The 20,613-nt window shown below is 41.5% G+C and overlaps 1 protein-coding gene across 9 annotated transcripts in view; it reads left to right on the top strand.

Annotated features, from left to right (window-relative positions):
- The window catches only part of Unc5d (unc-5 netrin receptor D), a 555,548-nt gene that overhangs the window by 489,060 nt on the left and 45,875 nt on the right, over positions 1-20,613 (top strand). For all 9 annotated transcript variants that reach the window (XM_028891808.2, XM_028891807.2, XM_028891806.2 and 6 more), the window contains 2 exons: positions 15,770-15,938; positions 17,495-17,722. In XM_028891808.2, the coding sequence (XP_028747641.1) occupies positions 15,770-15,938; positions 17,495-17,722 (397 nt within the window). The remainder of the gene's footprint in view (positions 1-15,769; positions 15,939-17,494; positions 17,723-20,613) is intronic.

Genomic DNA, 20,613 nt, shown 5'->3' with positions numbered 1-20,613 from the left:
TCAAGTGCCAACCCCAGTGTAGAACTTAGATGTGATTAATCTGAGCTTTCTGCCCGGTTTCTATGGATATGTATAGGGAGTTAAAGATCCAAAATGGCCCTTCTGTTAAAGGAATCTCAGAGGGCTCTACTTTCATGCTTTGGTAAGTGTGTGTGTGTGTGTGTGTGTGTGTGTGTGTGTGTGTGTATGTGTGTGTGTGTGTGTACTGTGTTCATATGTGTATTGGTACTTATACGTGTGGCTCATGTGCCTATGTGTCTGATAGGCAGCAGGTGACAGCAGGCTACAGCAACAGCTCCGAGCTCACGTATTCAACTGCAGGCTAAGACAGAAAGAGCACTGAGGAGAGGAGGAGGATCTTGAGGCCCCTAAGCCTTATGCCTCTGCTGCCCCTATTGCCTGAGGATACAAGGTGATAAACCTTTTCCACCAAGGGCACGCCTCCTAATCCTTCCCCAACAGTTCCATCAACTGGGGAGCCTGTATTCAAACACATGTCGGTGGGAGCCATTCTCATTTAAACCACCACAGCTCTCAAACAGTTTTAGGGTTGGAGCATTTCTGATTTGGGGTTTTCGGGTTAAGGTGTTCACCATGGACCAATGCAGTAAAAAGAGTCATAGAAATAGTGAAAATAGAATTCTGTCTGAACAGATGAGAAAGGGGCCTTAGTGCTATCTTTCTCTCTAGGGAAATTTCCTGATGGCTGTACATCCAGGGGTCTGTGTGTGTGTGGTTGGGGGGATCTTAAAGAGTGGCTAGACCTAAAGGTCTGTCCCCGGTTAAAGTCACTCCGGTCTCACGACGCCGATTCGGCATTGTCTTTCTTCTAACTGCACTGCAGCCTTACTGCAGATGGGCGAACGAGTTTCATGCAGTGCCCCATTCACAACCAGGACAGAATGGCCTCAGGCATGGGGACTAGAGTGGTCCCTAGAAAGTGAGTGGTAGCCATATAGGGCCTGCAGAGGAGACTTGCAGATGAGAAACCACTGATTTCTGGATGGGGGCTATACATCATCTGGCCTACATGCCCCTGCTGACTCAAATAAACTCGCCTCAGCATCTACATTGTCATTCAAAACACTTGGGTTGAGGTTTTTGTTGTTTGGTTTTGTTTTATGTTTTCTCAGCTATCCTTGGTAGGGGATTTCATCCTTTACAGATTAACCAATTTCTAACCATTTTATAAAAGTTAAATTCAGGTATTCAAGTAAAAGGATTCCATGCTGTGGCCCTTTCTGGCCATTCTACAATAAGAACATTATATGTCACATTAGACTATTCCTCCTCACCCAGCTCTCTGCAGCCCACCCCACCAATGGCTGGAGAGTAAAGAGCTGGACCAGAAAATTATTATGGGGAGCTTTCTTCTGAGAAGCAATAAAATGAAACCAAAGGCAAACATTCATTTCTTTTTCCAATTACACTGTCATGTGGATATCCCGGACCAAATGCTTAGACCAGCATCGGAAATGTAAGTGATCTTGCTGAGGCTTTACAAAAGGACACATATTTTGGCATTTGGGTACAGCACTGATTGGATATTTTAACCATTTTGTTTCCTAGGTTTTCATATATATATATATATATATGATATATATATATGAATATAGTCATATATATATGATATAGTCTACCTAATGGGTACAAAGTTTGGGGAGGTAGAATTTAGGTCATTTGAAATACCTTTTTGAAAGATAAATAGATAGTGGATGTTGGTTTTAATAGCACAGTGTGAAATGACATCAACTGCTAAGAAGGCAGAGGATCTCTGGAATTCTGAGAAGGGAAGATGAACTTTCTTTCCCAAGATGAGTTTCTCTCATACTATCAACAGCTTTATGTGAGTTTGATTTCACAGTAGACACACACATACATGCACACACACACACACACTCACACACTCACACACATGCACATGCATTCACACCCTATTGGTTAAAATATTAAGGCAACTCCACATAGTTAAAAGGGAGGTTTATTTTGTGGGGTAACTTACAAGTGAAGGGATAGGTTATAGGGTCTGGGAAAGGTGTTTTAGCACAGTCCAGTGGTGTTCTCTGAAGAACTCTGCTTGGTCTACCTCCAGTGTCCAAGGTCCAGGAACCAAGAGAGCCAGCCCATCTGGATTTCAGGTCTTCAGGGGTCCTCTCTTGGCTCTGCCTTGTAGACGTGACAGCCTCAGTGGGGGTGGTAATTCCAGATCAAAGCTGGAACGGCTACCCACTACAACACCCTATGTACACACACATACACATACATTTATAAATATATATATATATGCATATACCTTCTCCTAGATCATGCCTTATAGAGCATGTGCTGAAAAATGTTCTTAGTCTTTTTTGGGATGACCTTATTTTTAGAAGGATAAGAAGAAAACATGGATATATTCATTTTTTTATCAATGAGATTAAAAGAGAGGCCAGCTGGCCATTAACAGAAATGGAGGTTTATGACATGATGTGTTTGTAGTGAAGTATGTTTATGTCAAACTAATATTTGAAGTCCTTGTCTTAGAAGGGCCTCCCGCCCCAGTACGAGACTAAACAATACATTACTCAAAAGCCTCTGCTTCTCAAGAGATAAAGAAGTCTTGATCCCAGATTACTAGAATTATATAGCAGTCTGCATCTGATCTTACCCTCTTGAGTCAGGATAAGAGCAATTGCCATTCATTGACCCTGACAGCAGGTGGCTGGGCAGGATGCTGCTGGTGCTGCTGGTACTGATGCTGTTGCTGTTGCTTCTGGTGCTAGTACTGCTGGTGCTGGTGCTGGTGCTGATGCTGGTGCTGCTGGTGGTGCTGGTACTGATGCTGTTGCTGTTGCTTCTGGTGCTGGTACTGCTGGTGCTGGTGCTGGTACTAATGCTGGTGCTGCTGGTGCTGCTGCACAGACAGTCTGGCTAAACACTCCCAGGCTAACCCAGCACTATTCACCTTCCAAACTTGGTGAACTCACTTCTAACTGAAGCTAGCCCTCTCTCTTCATAGGGGGAAAATAAAGCAGAGATATCTCATGACAAACTGCTGTGGACGTGTAGAATCGTCTCCATGATTGGTGTTATGAAAGCAGTTCAATCAGTAATTGTAAAATGTCAGGTGTCTTCAGTACTATGGACCTAGGAGACTATGATGCTATAGACAGGAAGTGGAAGAGGAAGGGTCTAGTTATGCAATACAGAAGTGGTTGGGACCCAGTGGGCATGTTGTTTGTTTCTTCTCTATTTGTGGAGCTGATGGCTTAGAAGCTGATTAGAAAGTTATTGTCAACTGCCCCAACATTTGACTTTAGAGATTAGCCAGTCATAACACCAAGGTTTTGCACTGCCCTGTACCCTGTTGAGAAACAGCATCTCATCTCAGCCGATCCCAGCACCCAGCCCATGCACACACATTGCCTCCTGCCTTCCTGTTGAATCAAGAATGCAACTAAAGAGAGGCAGAAAAAAATAAATCACATGTTAGAGGAACATAATCTTAAAAATGTTTTTTGGTTTTGGTTTTGGTTTTTTGCCCTCTCCAAAGACCCAAGAGAATTGGCTACAAAATTAAAATTCTTTATAGGGAAATGGCATTGGTAGCTGTTCTCATTACATACCAGTTTCTTTACCAGCTCCATGTTACCGGGATCCAGGAGAAAACCTTTGGGAATATAGGGCACGGTGGCTTTTCTAGTTTGTTCTCTGTTGCTGTGACAAAAGCCATATCCAAAAGCAACTTGGGGAAGAAAGGTTTCTTTTGTCCTACAACTCCCAGGTCACTGTCCCACACTGAGGGAAGTCAGGGCAGGGACAAAGGCAGGGACTGAAGCAGAGACCATGGTGGAACTCTGCTTACTGGCTTGCTACCCATGACTTGCTCAGCTTGCTTTCCATGTACCATCCAGGACCACCTGCCCAGGTATGGCACTGCCCCGCAGGAAGCAAGGCCCTCCCACATTCATCATTAATCAAGACTTGCCTACAGGCAATTTAATGGAGACATTTTCTTAATTGAGATTCCTCTTCCTAGATAATTATAGCTTATGTCAATTTGACAAAAAAAGTAACCAGGACAGTGGCAAAGCCAAGGGAAGAGGGATAATTTCCAGGCCCCATATTCCCAAGAAGTGAGATGAACCCTAGCTCTGAGATGTGGGCCACAGCTTTTCCAGGCCACTGCCGTGTTCCCGGAGGAGCTGTTGCCAATAGGGGCCACAAGGGACTGCTGGTGCTTACAGACAACTGTTGGCAAGCTGGTCACACCCCGCATCGTCGCTGAGAAGTTTTAGAACCACTAAATCTAGCTCATCTATATTGAGCCCATTAAGGATTCTTATCTTTAAAATCATTCTAAATCAGCTAAGAAAACCATCACTACCTTGCCGCAGATGGTTGAGTAAAAAGGTGTAAGTTCTCTGTTTCTTTCCTAGGAGAACAGCTAGGGCATACACGTTTGTAAAAAACTGTGGGGAGATGGACAGTGTCTCCCTTCCTGTGCAGACACTAAGTGTCAAGGCCTCCTGTGTGCATGCACTCATTGTCAAAGCATCCCTGAAAATGCCCTCTCAGACACACCCAGGAGAGCTGTTCCTCACCAATCACCTAGGTGTTTCTAAATGCCATCAAGTTACAGTCAAACTTGACCATTGCACTGGTCAAGGTGTATGTACACACGCACAGAGGTAGACATTATTGTCCTGCATCTTAAAAGCAAAGCAAAGCAGAGGAAAGATGGGGAGGGAGATATAAATGTGAATTTTACATCCAGTTGATTTGATGGTAAGGACTGATGAGGCATCAGATTTGCGAGACCTGGTATGGGTCACTTTCAAAGGCGTTATCTACTGTCTCATCTTCATTGCCAAAATGCAAGCCTGCATCATCCAAGTGCCCTCCTTGTGGAGTTATTGGTAGTGTCCTGTTTGTTCCCTCCAAATGATGCCAGTTTGGACAACAAATAAATCATAGCCTCTCTATAATTGAGTGTCCTTGTCTCTGATCATGAACATTTTAGATCCCTTCACTAATCTTCACATTGGAGTCAAGGGAGAGGGGATAAGAGAATCTAGGAGGTGTGTGTGTGTGTGTGTGTGTGTGTGTGTGTGTGTGTAGTGAAAGACATGAAAGGGTTGAAGATATTGCGCAGGACTCTGGGACTTGATGATTAATTAGCAGAGAGAGATTTACCAGCTGAAGGTCACCTGAGAGTTTCTGATAACAGTTGCTCTAGGAACAACTTTGGATTTCTTTCTAGGGAATAAATATAGCTCTTTAACTTACAAGGAAAAAATAATGAAAGGAGGGAGGGAGAGAGAGAGAGAGAGAAAGAGAGAGAGAGAGAGAGAGAGAGAGAGAGAGAGAGAGAGAGAGAGAGAGAGAGAATCCATAAAGGAGAGAGAGTAGAAATGTGCAACATAATCCTGGTGGCAGCAGGGTGGGTGATGACCTCGTAGAGTGAAATTTTGGTTCATAATCAAGCCAGAAGGTATGGCAGTATTCTGACTTACTAGCATGAGGTGGGGACATAGGGCACAGAATGGGCATCCCTGTTCCATTCAAGGTGAAATAGCCTGCCTTTCTAGGTAAAACTCCACCTGTCATCCTAGAGCAAATTGACATGTACTGATGACACGTCGCACTTATCAAGATTGTATTGCCAACTTAGCCATTGACATTACATGAAAAATAAAGAATTATCAGAAATGAACCGACATGGCAGACTGTTGAGGGGGTGGGGGAGCACAGAAATTCACACTGCTTAGGCTCCAGTCAATCCTGGGGAGAGCCAAGGTAACCTTTAGCAGATCATTCATTTTCTCTAGACATATAAGTTTACATATTGTTAACTGTTTTGTGACTTGGATGAAGATAATACAATAACTTCCTCTATACGAAGTCCAGTGAAAACTGTAAAATACCATCTACTTATTCATAGATTTACATACTCAGTCATTATTCGGTGATAGGAGTTCAGATCTAGGGCCTAGAACATGCTAGAGAAGTGCTCTACCACCGAGCTACATCTCAAGCCTTCTTTTTATTTTTCATTTTGAGATAGGATCTCACTAATTATCCAGATTGCCCTGGAATTTATTCCATAAACCAAGCACACTTTGATTGTAGATCTTCTTGCCTTAGCCTCAATAGCAGCTGGGATTACATGCCTCTACTGCCAGGAAGACCCAGTCCTGATTTACATACATGTTGAGTTCATATGTATACATGTCCCTGTGAATGTGTGTATATGTACACATAGCTGTCCTGCATGTGGAGACCAGACATCGATGCCTAGTGTCTTTCTCAATTGCTCACTACCTTGCTCTGTTGAAACAGTATCTCTCAATGAACATGGAGCTCACTAATTCTGCTAGACTGGCTGGCCTGTAAGGTCCTGGCATCCCCCTGTCTCTAACTCCTTAGCTTTGAGGTTAGAGGTTCGTCCCATTATACCTAGTTGTTTTAACATGGGTATTGTGGCTCTGATCTCAAGGCCTTATGCTTGCACAGTAAGAACCTAACTGACTAAAACCACCACCTCCACCTACAGCCCTGATTTTTTTATTGCATAAACAACAGATGTTCCCTGGTTGCTTTAGCTGTCCCCATGATGCCCCCACACTTCTGGGCTGAAAACCAAGTCAATTTTTTTTCACTTCAATTACAGTGAAAAGATGAGTGGTTCATTCTCAAGACCCCTATAAAAATTAAACAAATTCCCTCCAATGCTTTTGAGTTTGCCACCGTTTCTAGTGATTCTCAGGTCTGTCCTTTATACCTCCAAAGTCTACTGTATGATTCCAAACCGTGGGAACCTGGTGGGCTGACCCACGGGTTAGGAGATAAGTGACTACTCCAGCAGGACATGGGGCTTAGGTAATCTTGAACATGCTGTATCCCCATCCACACCCAGGCTTTCTTTGCTTGCTAGTGGTGAATGAAAATGAGTAGCTGTTCTTGTTCCTCTTTGCTCGGGGCTCAATCCAGGATTTGAATTCACTGTGTTCCTTAGGTGAGTTTCAGAACAGTTTTACTGGATGCATCAAATGGGAGACATGTTCCTATCCCTTCTGAGAGATTGGTGTTAATTAACACTGTGATGAGGCTAGGGAACTACTGAGGAAAGGTGATTCCTAAGTAACACCACAGAACAGGATCCTGCCAGTGCCGGGGGAGTAAATTGCTGCCATTTGGGAGCTACATTCATTCTTTCAGGCTACCTTGCCATGTGTTGTAATAAAAGGAGCAATTTATCAAATAGTATCTTAATGGACTAGAGGGGTTAATGCACCTTTAGTGGAAGATTATATATACTCTTTCCCCCAGTAAAATCAGGATGAATTTTTTTTTTTACGAAGTCATTTATGTTGGAATATAATGCCAAAACGAAATACAGAAAAAAAGGTGAAAAAGAGAAAAAATTCATACATCAATTGTCATTTTAAGACTTGTTCCTTTTCAGAAAAAACTCCCCCCCCAAAACCCAACCCTGTTTTCTTTTCTACCTCACACCCCCTCACTCTACAAGCACACCTCAGTACAAATTGCCGTCATTTTAATCAAAGTGCATTTGAAGCCCAAGTGAGCTCACAATGGGAAGTGATTAGAGTGGTCCAGGGGAGTCTTTAATTAAAGATGCCATTGACAAGATAACAATGGTCTTGAATGCCGTTAATAGAGCAAAGTGGAAAGCATACCTTAACTCAATAAGGGGAAAGTCACTGGTTCATGGGTTTGATTGCACATTGTGAGCAAGGCACCACATACTGTAATTATTTTTATTTGTATGGCTATCTCTTTTATTGCCCGTGCTGGAAGTAGAAATAACCTGTCCTATTAAGATATTTAATATATATCATCCTTTCCATTTCATGTAGTTATAGGCTAATAAAAATGCCAAGAGAAGACACCAGCCCTCAGTAAGGCTACCTTCATGCTGCAAAGATGATCCACCCAGTCCTTGGAAGACATGAACCATCCACCTCCTACCCTCCTGGGTGTAGTCTTTAAACTAAACCACCAGACTCTCCCAGGTCCCGTAAGGTTATGTGCAGTCACAAGTACCTGTCTGGATAATGGCGTAGAGCCTCCACCAACTGCAGCATTAAAACCCTGATAATGAGCAGCACCTGGATTAGTTGTGCCATAACTGAGAGATAATGGCAGGACAAAGAGCAGGAGCAGAGGGTGCCAACATACAAAATATTATTCCACAATAACAGAATAGCTCCCTGAAGATGCCTCATGCTGCTCCCAAGACTAGGGCATGTTCTTCCCTTATGCCAAGGGATTCCTTGGGTATGAATAATGCTAGTGACCTTGAGAAGCAGAGATACTGCAAACTGTCTCAGGAAAGCACAGTGAAGGGTCCTAAGAAGGCAGGAATGACAGTCAGGGAGATCTGAGAAGGTCATGCTGCTGGCTAACAGATGGAAGGAGGGACCTTGCCTCAAGACATACCAGCACCCTGAAGCAGGGAAAGGCCGGGAGATCCTTTTAGCTTGGTGAGATTTCTGCTACTGAGACCTGTAAGAAAAGCTTGTTTTAAACCAATTTGTTTGAGCTATAGCAGTAATAACTCAAGCTTCTACTTGACCACTGTGCAAACCCTAATATTCTATTTTCTCAAAGCTTCCTCTGGTGTAACAACGCTCATGCCCGAGTTTGCTTACAGCCCCAACTTCGGGGATGAAGTGTCTACTTCAGACATCCAACACTTGCCTGGCATACATGAATCCCTGGTATCTAATCACTAAAGCTTCTTAACAAAAAAATTCCAGGCTTGAAAAATACGCTCCATAGAACAACTCCCTACCACCACTGCCCCATGCTCAATACCAATATTGCATACAAACATACACACACACACATACACACTCACATTTACATACATACACACATGCACACACACATACCCTCACATTCACATACACACACACACTCACATTCACATACATATACACATGCACACACACACACACACACTCACATTCACACACACACACACACACACACACACACACACACACACACAATCAGCACTAATAAGGTAGTAGATTCCCCTTCCCAATTTTGCCTCAAAGTTGACATGTGACATTGGCTTTGTCTTGTCCCTCTACCCAGCAGCATCCCTGCATCTAAGCACAGAAGACACTGGGCCTGATTTCTCCCTAGGTCTTCGATGACTAAAATGAAATAAGATTCACATTTCCTCCAGAGAAAGCTGTTTCCCCATTCAAAATGTAAATGAATAAACAACTTACTAGATATTAAAAACTGTCACAGCAGCATGATGCATAGATCCGCTCCTCTCCCTCTCCCCTCACTCCTTCACAGCGAGGCATCATTTCACTTCTAAAAAGCCCAACACTGCATGAAAGATGAGCCTTAAATCGTGTCTAGGAACTGGTGATTTGCACATGATTTGTGCTTCCTTTAGTATATTAATTGGTAAACACCCTACGAATGTGTGTGTAAACTAAAGCCGTTTAACATATGCAAACAGTTTAATCTCTCTCAGTGTGGTGTTGCTCCATTTCAACAAGCTCAGAGACTCACTCCAGTGTGCCTCTCATTCACCTCCCACCACATTCCCCATGATCCTATTTTAGATAATACCATGTGGGTGACCCAAATCTTTAAACCCTTGGAAGGTAGAGATGCACTTTGGTCCCTCGTGAATTGTACATGGGGGCTGTTTTAATCCAGTGTTCTCAATCTGTGCCTCCCGACTAATGGAATACAATGGCTTGATGAGCTGCAGCCTTATTTCCAGTCATTGCTAATCAACCTCCAGCCTGGCATCGCTGCTTAGGAATGGATGCTGCTTACAAACTGGAGATGTAAGGAGAAATCGGCTACAATGGAATGGTGTTAACATTAGCAGCCTGAAAGGCCTTAACACTGGGCATTAAACTTGACCAGCATCCAAATTCCATTTTAGAAACCTTCCCTGTATTTGTCAGAAGCTCAAGTCCCTCTTATATGAAGGGTTCCTTTGAATATTTTCTTAAGAACAACACAAGTTTCAAATGTTAGTGCCAGGGACACCTTGTAAGTAAAAGAAGAAGGGATTCCTATCCCTAGTTCACAGACACTGAACAGAACTTTTACTGGAGGTATCCAGGAATGTAGAATTAACCATGCTGCCCAAGAAATTCTGAGCCACATTCCTGTTTTAGAACCTCTTGAAGATAAAAGCTGAGGAATCTGCTGTCACGAATAGGTGATTTCTGCCCCCCCCACCCCACCCCCGCTTTCTCCTCTCTTCATCTCCTCACTGCCTATAGTTGCTTTCAGGGTGCTTGTTTTTCACAACCTCTGTAGGAGTCGTGAGAAAAAGTGCTCAGCACATGTGTTCACGATTTGAGATGAACGAGTGAGAAAGGCTAGCTTTGAAGAGTCCAGCTCACCTGCAGTTCTAGGACGTTTCCTGGGAACGCTTTGTAAACTGGTCAAAGCAAGACAAAACAACAAAATAAAAATAAACAAAACAACAAACCTCAAACCTTCAGGGCCTTTGCCCCGCCGTAGTAACTTTAGTACCTTACGTCAGAGTATGGGTTTTAATGAAAGGGAAACAATTATGAGGGTGATGAGAACAGTATGTCTCCTCAGTTGAAAACTCTAACAGGCTAGAGAAGCCTTGCTTTCAGGGGTCTAGCTGTAGTACCACAGCTGAAATCTATCTGCCTTTTAAGTCTGTTCCATTAAAATATGAATTAATTATGTATTGACCAAGGGTCTGACATAGTAAAATTATCATTACTCTGCTGTCTGGATTCTGGAATGATGTTGTGGGTAAAGGTGATCAAACCTCTATTAATCTAAAATCAAGGCCATAAGGAGGAAGGCAGGGATGGTGATTACCAAGCACAGCAGGGCCGGTAGTAACAGCAGTGGCAACCTCGTCTCCGAACTTGAAACTGGCAGTTTGGGCTTGAAGAGAATGATCTTTTACAAGCTTAGTGTCAGATAAGCAACTGTTGAGTTAAAAAGCACAGTGTCTAAGCAGGTACCCTGTCCCTGTCCCTGTCAAGGTCATCAGTGTTGGCAGTGGTGCAGATAGGCAGATAGGCAGGAAGAATGGGGCAGACAACACTACCTACAGCACCTCCATCTCTCTCCAGCTCAGTGTTTCATGCAACAGAATTATGAAAAAAAAATAATAACTCCCTGAGTATCCTATTTCCATTCACTCATTCAGTTTCAACATTTTTAAAATTTGAATACATTTTCCAATGTAATGAAAATTGGAGACTGGTAACAGACTTTCTGTTGCCTGTGATCAGGTTGGTAAGGGCTAATATGTATTACCTTTGCTGTATTCTCTCCATGTACATTTATACAAGTGAGTAAAATGGATGCATGTACACATGAACAAACGGTTTATAACCTTTATGAACAAGGTGCCCCTTTATCCCAAATACATTAGCATATTTAACTCCAAAGATGGATGTTATCTTTTGTGACCACAGCATATTTATCAAAGTCAGATAATTAGCACTGATGAAATGCTATTAACTACTGAACAACCCTTATGTTTATTTCACCTTTTATTAGAATAAGGCTCTTCATGGCAAATGAGAACCCAAGATGGTTCATTGTATTTGATTGCTATGTATCTTTAGTCTACATGAATCTGATATTCTGTCTTTGAATCTTATAACAGTGACAATTAAGCCTGCAGAATGACTATGTAGTACACTTCCCAGCAAGCTGGCTTCCTCTCATGTTTCCAAGTGTTGAGATATAAGTTGTGTGCTTTGGGAATGGTCAAGAGGGGATGCTGAGTTCTCTGCACTGTACCCCATCTCAGGATGCCTTCTCTCTATTCCTTCCATTACTGGCAACATTAAAGTTGACAACTGTGTCAAGTTCTATGTGGCATATCACCCATGTGTTGCAATAGTTGCCTTTTGTAACTTGCCTTTGGCAAGTACCCCATGGTAAGTGCTTTGGAGCTATGTCCTCCTTTAGAACTCCTCACACTTCCCTCCAGTAGGTTTATATGATGTATAATTCTAGGTCAGATCAAGAATTACTGTGGCTAATTGCTAAGTGATGGTTTCCTATGTTTATTCCCTAGTCTTTGTTGTTTTTAACTTTTTCTTCTTGTACATTCATTTATATCAGTAGCTCCTGTGCATTCTTATGTGGCTCGGTGTGTTCTACTTTGCACTTTTGTTTACTTTGAGTCTCAAAGTGTTTCAGACTTCATGATTAGGAGCCCCTTCAAGCTGGCTTCTGTGTTCTTTTTCAACAAATATTTTGAGGGTTTACCATCAGCATGGTTGGACACTAAGAATACAATAATGAACAAAACATTGTTTTGAATTTCTAGCCTTGTGAAAAGTACATCTTAGCTTAGAGTTGACATAAGAACAAATGAACAGAAAGGACAGTCCATTAGAAAGCATTGAGCAAAAGAAAAGCAAAGGTCAGCCCTTGGTGTAGGTGATGTTCCAATTACCAGGGCATGGGCAAGGAGTGCCTCATTAGTGGATGTCATTTCCACAAAGACCTGAACAGGACAGGGAGTCTGATGGCTGGCCGGAGGACATGGCTTTCAGGCAATACCTAGGACTGCAAAGCAGCAAAAATAGCCCCAATTCCTTGAGGTCAGAGCAAACTGGCATGTGGCTGAATTGAAAGTAGACTAGAAGGCAAAGACAAAGCAAGAAGACCAGCCTTGTGGCCAGAGTTCCTTAAATCCTGATAGTGTATACTCCTAAGGCTGTGAGCGTTTTGTTAAAGCATGTATTGATTGACACATTGATGAGTTACTGAATAAATGTGCTACCTCAGACAACAAAGTTTCTCTAGAGATAAAACCTGGATCTCAAATTATCTTTACATAAAGAAGATCTAAATTATATGCATATATGCATGTGCCTATAAATGAATGTATATGTATATGCATAAATAGCTGGAGAACAATGTAAGAGTTATGTAACAAAGGTCCCAGGCAACAAGGCTTTCCAATCCAGGAAGCATAATAGGGTGTGTAATGTGGTGAACTAGTTCATACTATGGTTCTGAAGTCACCACCATTAATAGTTACAGTTATTATTAGCTTCTAGCAATTCTAGAAAAAAATGTGTTGCCTTTTCTCCCAGCAAGGACACGAATCCTCGTCATATATTATATAATGTGAGAAAATGCAAATGCGATCCAAGCTTTTCCTATAAAGCTTCATCTTTGTCCACACTCAATTAAAGGCTTCTCTCCCTAATCTTGTCCTTAAATGTCCTGAATCATTATCTGTGACTCAACTTAGATCATATTCTCCATCCCCATCTTTCCTTGGGATGTCACAAAAGCCAGAAAATTGGCCAGAAATCTCTTGATGGTGATAGAGAAGAAAGACAGAGTCTGGTCACAGACTGCAGGAGTGGTGAGTCAGAGACTTAGGGTGGTTGGTTCATCTGGCATCCCTTTGACTGACATCTCTGTGGCCTTATACAGCAATTGCATGTCTTCTCAGGTGTGTGGAGGGTTTTAATTAATATTTGTAAGTCTCCCCGATTGCCAAGAATAGACAGTGACAGGAAAGGGCAAATTATTATTACTGATGGAAAGAGAAATGGAGAGATTAAGTTTTGTTCCACTGCCAGAGAGATACCAATATCTACAGACACTATTTTCAGGGAAGGGGGATTACATATAAACTTTGATTTATTGACTTTACACTTATGATGGAGTCCAAGGCCCGCTTAAAGCAAAGCCCAAGCACTCTGATACTCAGGTTAGTGTGGCTGTGAGTGCTGGTCCTGGTTTCATTAAGACTGAGAGGAGTCTTGCTATTCACAGTGTGTGTGCAGGTTCCTCTAATTAGCTGATTTCAGTTCATTTGGCATTAAATAATTCCCCCAATTCCCATATGTTTGAACAATATGTTCAATGAGGGGGATGATTCTCTGAAAGCAATTAAATAGTTCTTTTAGGAGAGATTGTCATCGGTCACTCACAAGCATCCCTGCTTTTCCTGTCCATGATGAATGTAGATGGCAATTATAACAAAAGTGCTTAACCTTGTCTAATAATCGTTGGCAGCTATTCACCCACACAGGCCACCACTGTGTGCTGAGAACACACACTTTAGTTTCACATGTTTTTCAAACCTTGAGTATATTGTTCTAGATTCTCCAAAGCGTGCTTGCTACTGCTAATGCAGCTTTGCATTCTCCCTTGCTGCTCAAATGTAAACGGGGGAGGTGAGGCGGGGGTGGGGGTGGGGGGGTGGGGAGTTGGGGGTGGGGGGGTGGGGGAGGGTGTCTCAGCTTAACATAGGCTTTATTGGTAGAGAAAGAACTATCAAAGTCAGGCATTTTGGAAAAATAATCTTTTTGAAAGCATTACTAGTGCTTCTTGAGGAGGGAAGGCAACCAAGTCATCATGTTCAACTATGTCTCGGATGCAGTAGATGGAGGGTAATCCTGCTCCGTTATGTAACCTGGGTTTAGTGCAACAGAAAACTATAGACAAGAGCTCAAGTGTGGCCACAAAGAATTTGAGGTTGTCAGCGAATGTGAACAAAAGTGATTCAGAAATTAATAGCATTTAGGTGAACTCCTAAGGAATGATTTGCCTACCTAAGACCATGAGACTAATTTTATCTTTGAGAACCAAATTTCAACTTTATGTTGCCAGGAGGTTACTCTGGGGATCCAGGATGACACATTTAAATGTCTTCCTGAGTGGAGAGTGTAGAAGCTTTGGTAGTGTCTATCTGACCTAGATCTCAGCATGCATTGCTCATCTGTGAGTCTGCAATTACATCATTGATTGTATCATTGTATTTCTTATAAGTGAAAACCCACAAAACAAGAAGAGCTTTGGGAGACCATAAGTGGGCTTCCTATTATGTTGTTTTTACTGATTGTTATTATATAAGCTTCATCTCCTTTTTGTTTCTTGGGAGAACTGAATAAAACCAAGGGGTGGAGTAAGGCTTAGTTGCCTTGTGTTCCATTCCCAATATTGGTGGTGTGAAGGGAACTGTGTAATGAAACAGGGTGAGTCAATGAGGCATGACCTCTTTACTGAAATTTCACATAGGTTTGTCTATTCTACAATAGCATTTTTATTTTAAGTAACTTACAACAAAGGAAAAATTGAAACGACTTTAAATTAGGATTTGAAGTAGAGTTTAAAATTAGATATCATGTGCATGATTATATACATATAGCTTTCCACTGAGCTATCAGTGTAAAAATATTATAAAACTGATATGTTTGTACATTGCAGAAATAAATGTTTTTAAACCAGAATAATCATGTCTAATTTGTATATACTCAAGGTAGTGTTTTGAATCATAATAACTTGTTTCATCATTTACTAGCACTAAAATATTATTGAATATGTTGTTTGGGGAAAGGGATCTGGTGAGAAGACGACAAAGTATGTCAGATCTGTAGAATTCTTGGGACTTATCACTGATAGGAATATGCTAACGAGAATGATAATTGAGGAATATATTAGCAAGAATGATAATTTGTCAGCTGGGGTTGGCTCCGCAGGTGCACTTTAGGGTTCTTGGATTCCTTCCTTTATTTCCAAATGACTGGTTGTCTCTTTGTTGATTTGTTGGTGAAGTCAGTTGAGACCTAACAGTAAGTCAGTCTGGATGCCTGGACAGTCTGAGGCTATGCCCTCTTCTCCAGGTCATTCTCCAGAGGGATTCCCCTCTGCTTGTAGACTATCCCCGTCTGTAACTAAGTTCTCACTCAAAGTCCTTCATCTTTCACGTGCTTGCCTGGCTTATTCTTTCTCTTCTGTGAAGCCTGCAGTCAGATGGATCTGAGGTGCTCCTGAGTCCTGAAGTCACCTGTGGTCCTCCTGATATGCTCGTCACAACTCCCTTCGCACTGACCATCCCTCACTGTGCAGATGTCAGCTCAGAGCACTGGAACATCCACCTGAAGAAGAGGACACAGCAGGGAAAGTGGGAGGTGAGAGGCTGGGTGGTTCTGTGACCTTTTTGAAGTGGGATTTGGGTTGTGTGGATGGTTTAGGTTGAATCTCCACCATTCTTACTACAAGGGATCAGCTGAGAAACCGGTGAACATTTGCTAGCTGCCAGGCAGTTGTAGTATGCATTTGATACAGTCCTCTAGGTATTTGCTAGCCTTTTCATGTAAGAATGGAAAACAGAGGCGAGCTATAATCCAGAGTTAGTGTTTGGTCTGAGAACTCGGTTGTAATTGCCTGCAGAAATGCATAAGCTATGTACCTGCTTGGTGAGTTTCCAGACTTCCTCCTAGGCTGTGTCCTTTTCTAAGCTGGCATTCTTCTGCCAATGAAGATGTAGCTCAAAGAATAGGCTAAGCTTCCAAGTGTCTAGGAACACACTGGGTGCCTAATACATCTTTATAGCTTTAGCACATACATGGAGGATTATCGCTACTGATTTCCTGTGTAAATAAGTACATGTTAGGAGACATATCTGAATCTGAGAGAAGCAAATAAAAAGAATGGGAATACATAATAGGAGGCTAACAACCAAAGAGACAGTCACCCCCAAGGAAGATTGCAGCTGAATTACTGGTTTAAGTGAAACACCGATTTGCCCGTCTGATAGGGATTCTTTGTGTCTGTCTGAAGTCAGTTTGCATGAAACCAGGTGAATTATCTTATTGGAACACAGTGACCTGTGTGTGCCGGTCCTGGGATCTTGCCTCCCAGGAGGGACTTCAGGCAAAATAAGTAAAAGGAAATCATAGTGCTCCAGGAGAAAACACACAGTTGCTGCAATAGATTACATATGCTGGGCCCAGCTATATCTTGTGATAGTCCATTTTCCATATGCTAGAATGAATTCGTTCTGATATGTATCAGGTCCTGGTGCTGTGGCAGGAGAATATTTGGGGGTCTGAAGTTCGTAGAGGGGTCATGTTGTAGTCTTCTTCCCCTTGTGTTTTGTTTTGCCTTGATTTCTACCACTTTATTCTCAGCTTTTCCTCACAATCTTCTCCAAACAGATGGTGTTATATTTATGCTTCACCAAACCAGTTACACATGCCTAAGTTCTTATCAGAGAGGGTGAAATATTCTAGTGCATCTTATCCAAGTCATTTATTTAATGGTCCCTTGTGAATGATTGCAGTGAAATGAAAGAGGATAAAGTGTTGGAGTGAAAATAAACATCAACTTAAGGGTATTTTAGAAGGTTTTCAGAAATAGATCTTTGAAAAAAAGGTAATAATAATGTAAGTTTGCTTATTGAGGTTAAGGCTCAATTTTTTAAAAACTGGTATTGAACAATTAACTAGAAATGGAAATTTCAAAGCAATGTTTTGTTATTGTTCCTATTAAAATGGACATCACACTGTACATAACCATTTCATGCATTCTTGCCTTCAGCAGTTATTTTAATAGAAAACAATTTAACATTGATATTTAAGACAATAAAATATTCTGAAAAAGTTTATTTATTTGTATCTCTGTAAATCATTGGGTCCTATGGTATTTCCAAACTGAAAGAATTTAACACATCTTTCTCTAACAGGAAGTGATGTCAGTGGAAGATGAATCCACATCCTGTTACTGCCTTTTGGATCCTTTTGCCTGCCATGTTCTACTTGATAGCTTTGGAACGTATGCCCTCACAGGAGAGCCAATCACAGACTGTGCCGTCAAGCAGCTCAAGGTGGCCGTGTTTGGCTGCATGTCCTGTAACTCCTTGGATTACAATTTGAGAGTTTACTGTGTGGACAATACCCCTTGTGCATTTCAGGTCAGTATTTTTTGTTTTATATATATATTTTTTTTTTTTTTTATTTTTTTATATATATATTTGGTGCTGTGAAAATTATGACTATCTGTATTAGTTCCTTTCCTGTTGCTGTGATAAATTATCATGACCAAAGGAGGCAACTTCCTGTTAAAAAGGGGTTTATTTTGGCTTATGGTTCCAAAGGGATAAAGTCTATCATGGCAGGGACTGTATGCTATGGCAGCAGAAGCAGGAAGCTGGCTTACTATATTTCCATCTATACCCAGAAAGCAGAGAGAGGGAATGAGAAATAAGGCGTGGCTATAAACCTTCCAAGCCGCCGGGCATGGTGGCGCACGCCTTTAATCCCAGCACTCGGGAGGCAGAGCCAGGCGGATCTCTGTGAGTTCGAGGCAGCCTGGCTACCAAGTGAGCTCCAGGAAAGGCGCAAAGCTACGCAGAGAAACCCTGTCTCGAAAAACCAAAAAAAAAAAAAAAAACCTTTCAAGCCTGCTCTCAGTGATATGTCTGTTTTAGCAAACTCCCCAAACAGTGCCACCAAATGGGGAAAAGTGTTCCAATATATCAGCCTCTGGGAGACATTTCTCATTCAAACCATAACAGCTTCTTAAACACCAGTATTAGTAAAAGGTTCTTCAGTGAAAACTTGGGGGAAAAAAAAACCCACACCACTTTGAACAAGAGCTCTATTACCATGTGTCCAATACAGAGAAGATGAGACAATTGGCACTCAAGATGGGGCACAGATTAAATTCATAAACACCAAAAGTACTGTCTACTAAATTATAAAACCATCTCAAAGTATAATCATAATTCAGGAAAAAATGTAAATGGATGCAAATGTTGGAGAAGACCTTCTGAGAACTTTTGCAAACCTTTAATGACAGGATGACATTTAAGAGCATAAGACAGAGATACCTGGTCAAGAAAGGAAACAGCATAAAGCACATAACAGAGAATTATTTGCTGTGGGAAAAGCAGTGAGAAAATTGCCCGAGTCTACTGAAGGATGGAATTAGGAAACAACAATGATAAATCATACCTAACACCAGGCAGATATATAGTATCCTGGACACAGTCTAATAATGGGCTCTTAGGGCAGAGGTAGTTCAATGTTCTTTTCCATTTTTGGTGCTTTTAATCATGTAAGATTCATCTTAAATTAGATACTCCTGAAGAGTGTGGTTTATTAATAGCAGCAAGGGTAATGTTGAACAGTCTGTAGAAGCTTTGCTCATATATAAATAGCATAGCTCTCCTGACACACAGGGATCCTCATGCCAGATCCCTGCTATTCCAGTCCTGGGTCATTAAGTCCATTATGCAGAACATTTTCTCAGTAACTAGGTTTTAAGACACTGAGCTGGAAAACTCATGTTTACCAATAGAAGAGATGCAAGGACCTGAATCCTGAACATAAGCCAGGAGGTAACACCATGGCAACCTGCATTCTCAAACCTTCTTCCCTACCTATCTTGTAAGGAACACAAGTCATCATGAAGGTCATGTTAATCTTATCTCCCCATGGGGGCTTTTGTTTTAATGCACATGGAATTTTGTGTAGCGTTCTAAGGAAGCATTGATTCTCCTCCTATAATTGTTGTTTTATGCTCTTCATTCACCCTGCCTCCAATCCCTCAAAGGAGAATGCTTTATAAGAGAAAAATGCATTTGGGATTCAAAACACAAAGAATGAATAACTAGAGAAGTGCATGTTGAGATTACTACAAACACTAAATAGTTGCCAAAAATGCACCAATGATTGCAACTAGATGATGTTTAGTAACTCATCCAGGTGTTGAAAATGGAGCAAACTGAAGTTCTCTAGAGATACTCCAGTCTCTTATGGATAATCTACTGTAGATTACATTCACTCATTGCCATCAAAGTTAGCCCCCAACCAGTTTGGACCTTCCTTGGAACAGTAGTCTCACTGCTTATGTATGCACTAGTAAGATAGATATTTTCCTAGCCAGTTTTTTCCCAGTATCTTTCAACAATCTATTTTCATCCCCTTTGATGCAACCAGATTTTACAGCAACTCAACTGTTTGGACAGATTTGCATTGCAAGGGAAGTCCTAAAAACATGCTAAGCTCAGCTTCCAATTCACTGTCTATTCCTGCTGGCCCTACACCCTTCTTAGTGCTAGGGAAAATGCTATTCTGTCCCTGTGGAATATAGGTATCCTTATTGCATTATTCAGAAGTATGCCTATGTCGGTAAAACTTTAGCTTTGCTTTAGGGAAATGTTTCTCAGTAGATACAACTTTGAACCTCACTCATTAAATCTTTTTTTTTTTATGCTAGTGGCCTTTTACCCCTCCAATTACCTAAGATAAAGAAGGTTTTCAAGTAGTAGTTGTTAGTACTTGTTATTGGAAGGTGTTTGTGATAGCTGTCATGAGCAGCAGAGGCCACACATCCCTTCTGGGTTTCTAAGAGATCCTCAACCTGGAATGCATTACTTTTTTGAATCGTGGATAGAATAAAACATAACTTGAAGCTTTTTTGAGAAAAGACTTCTTCACCCAGAATATAGCCATCTAGTTTTGTCTTTTCTTCCTCCCTCCCCAATTCCCTCCCTTCCTCCCTCATTTTTCCTTCCTTCCTTCCTTCCTTCCTTCCTTCCTTCCTTCCTTCCTTCCTCCCTCCCTCCCTCCCTCCCTCTCTCTTTCTCTCTCTCTTTTTTTCTTTCTTTCTTTCTTTCTTTCCCTGTTATGTACTCATGTTTTATATTTTCATCTTACAATGTAATGTATTCAGAACATTCCATATAGAATCACTGGTGTCACTTTAATATCTTAAATCATCTGGGTTTTATTTTATGGTTTGATGTGTGGTGTTCATTAATAGTTACTAACCCATGAAAACTGTTTTATTTTAAGAAAG

Source organism: Peromyscus leucopus, chromosome 17, assembly GCF_004664715.2.
Source record: "Peromyscus leucopus breed LL Stock chromosome 17, UCI_PerLeu_2.1, whole genome shotgun sequence".
NCBI classification, from domain to species: Eukaryota; Metazoa; Chordata; class Mammalia; order Rodentia; family Cricetidae; genus Peromyscus; species Peromyscus leucopus.
The sequence above is the reverse complement of the archived record's forward strand: the minus strand, read 5'-3'. Positions and strand labels throughout refer to the sequence as shown.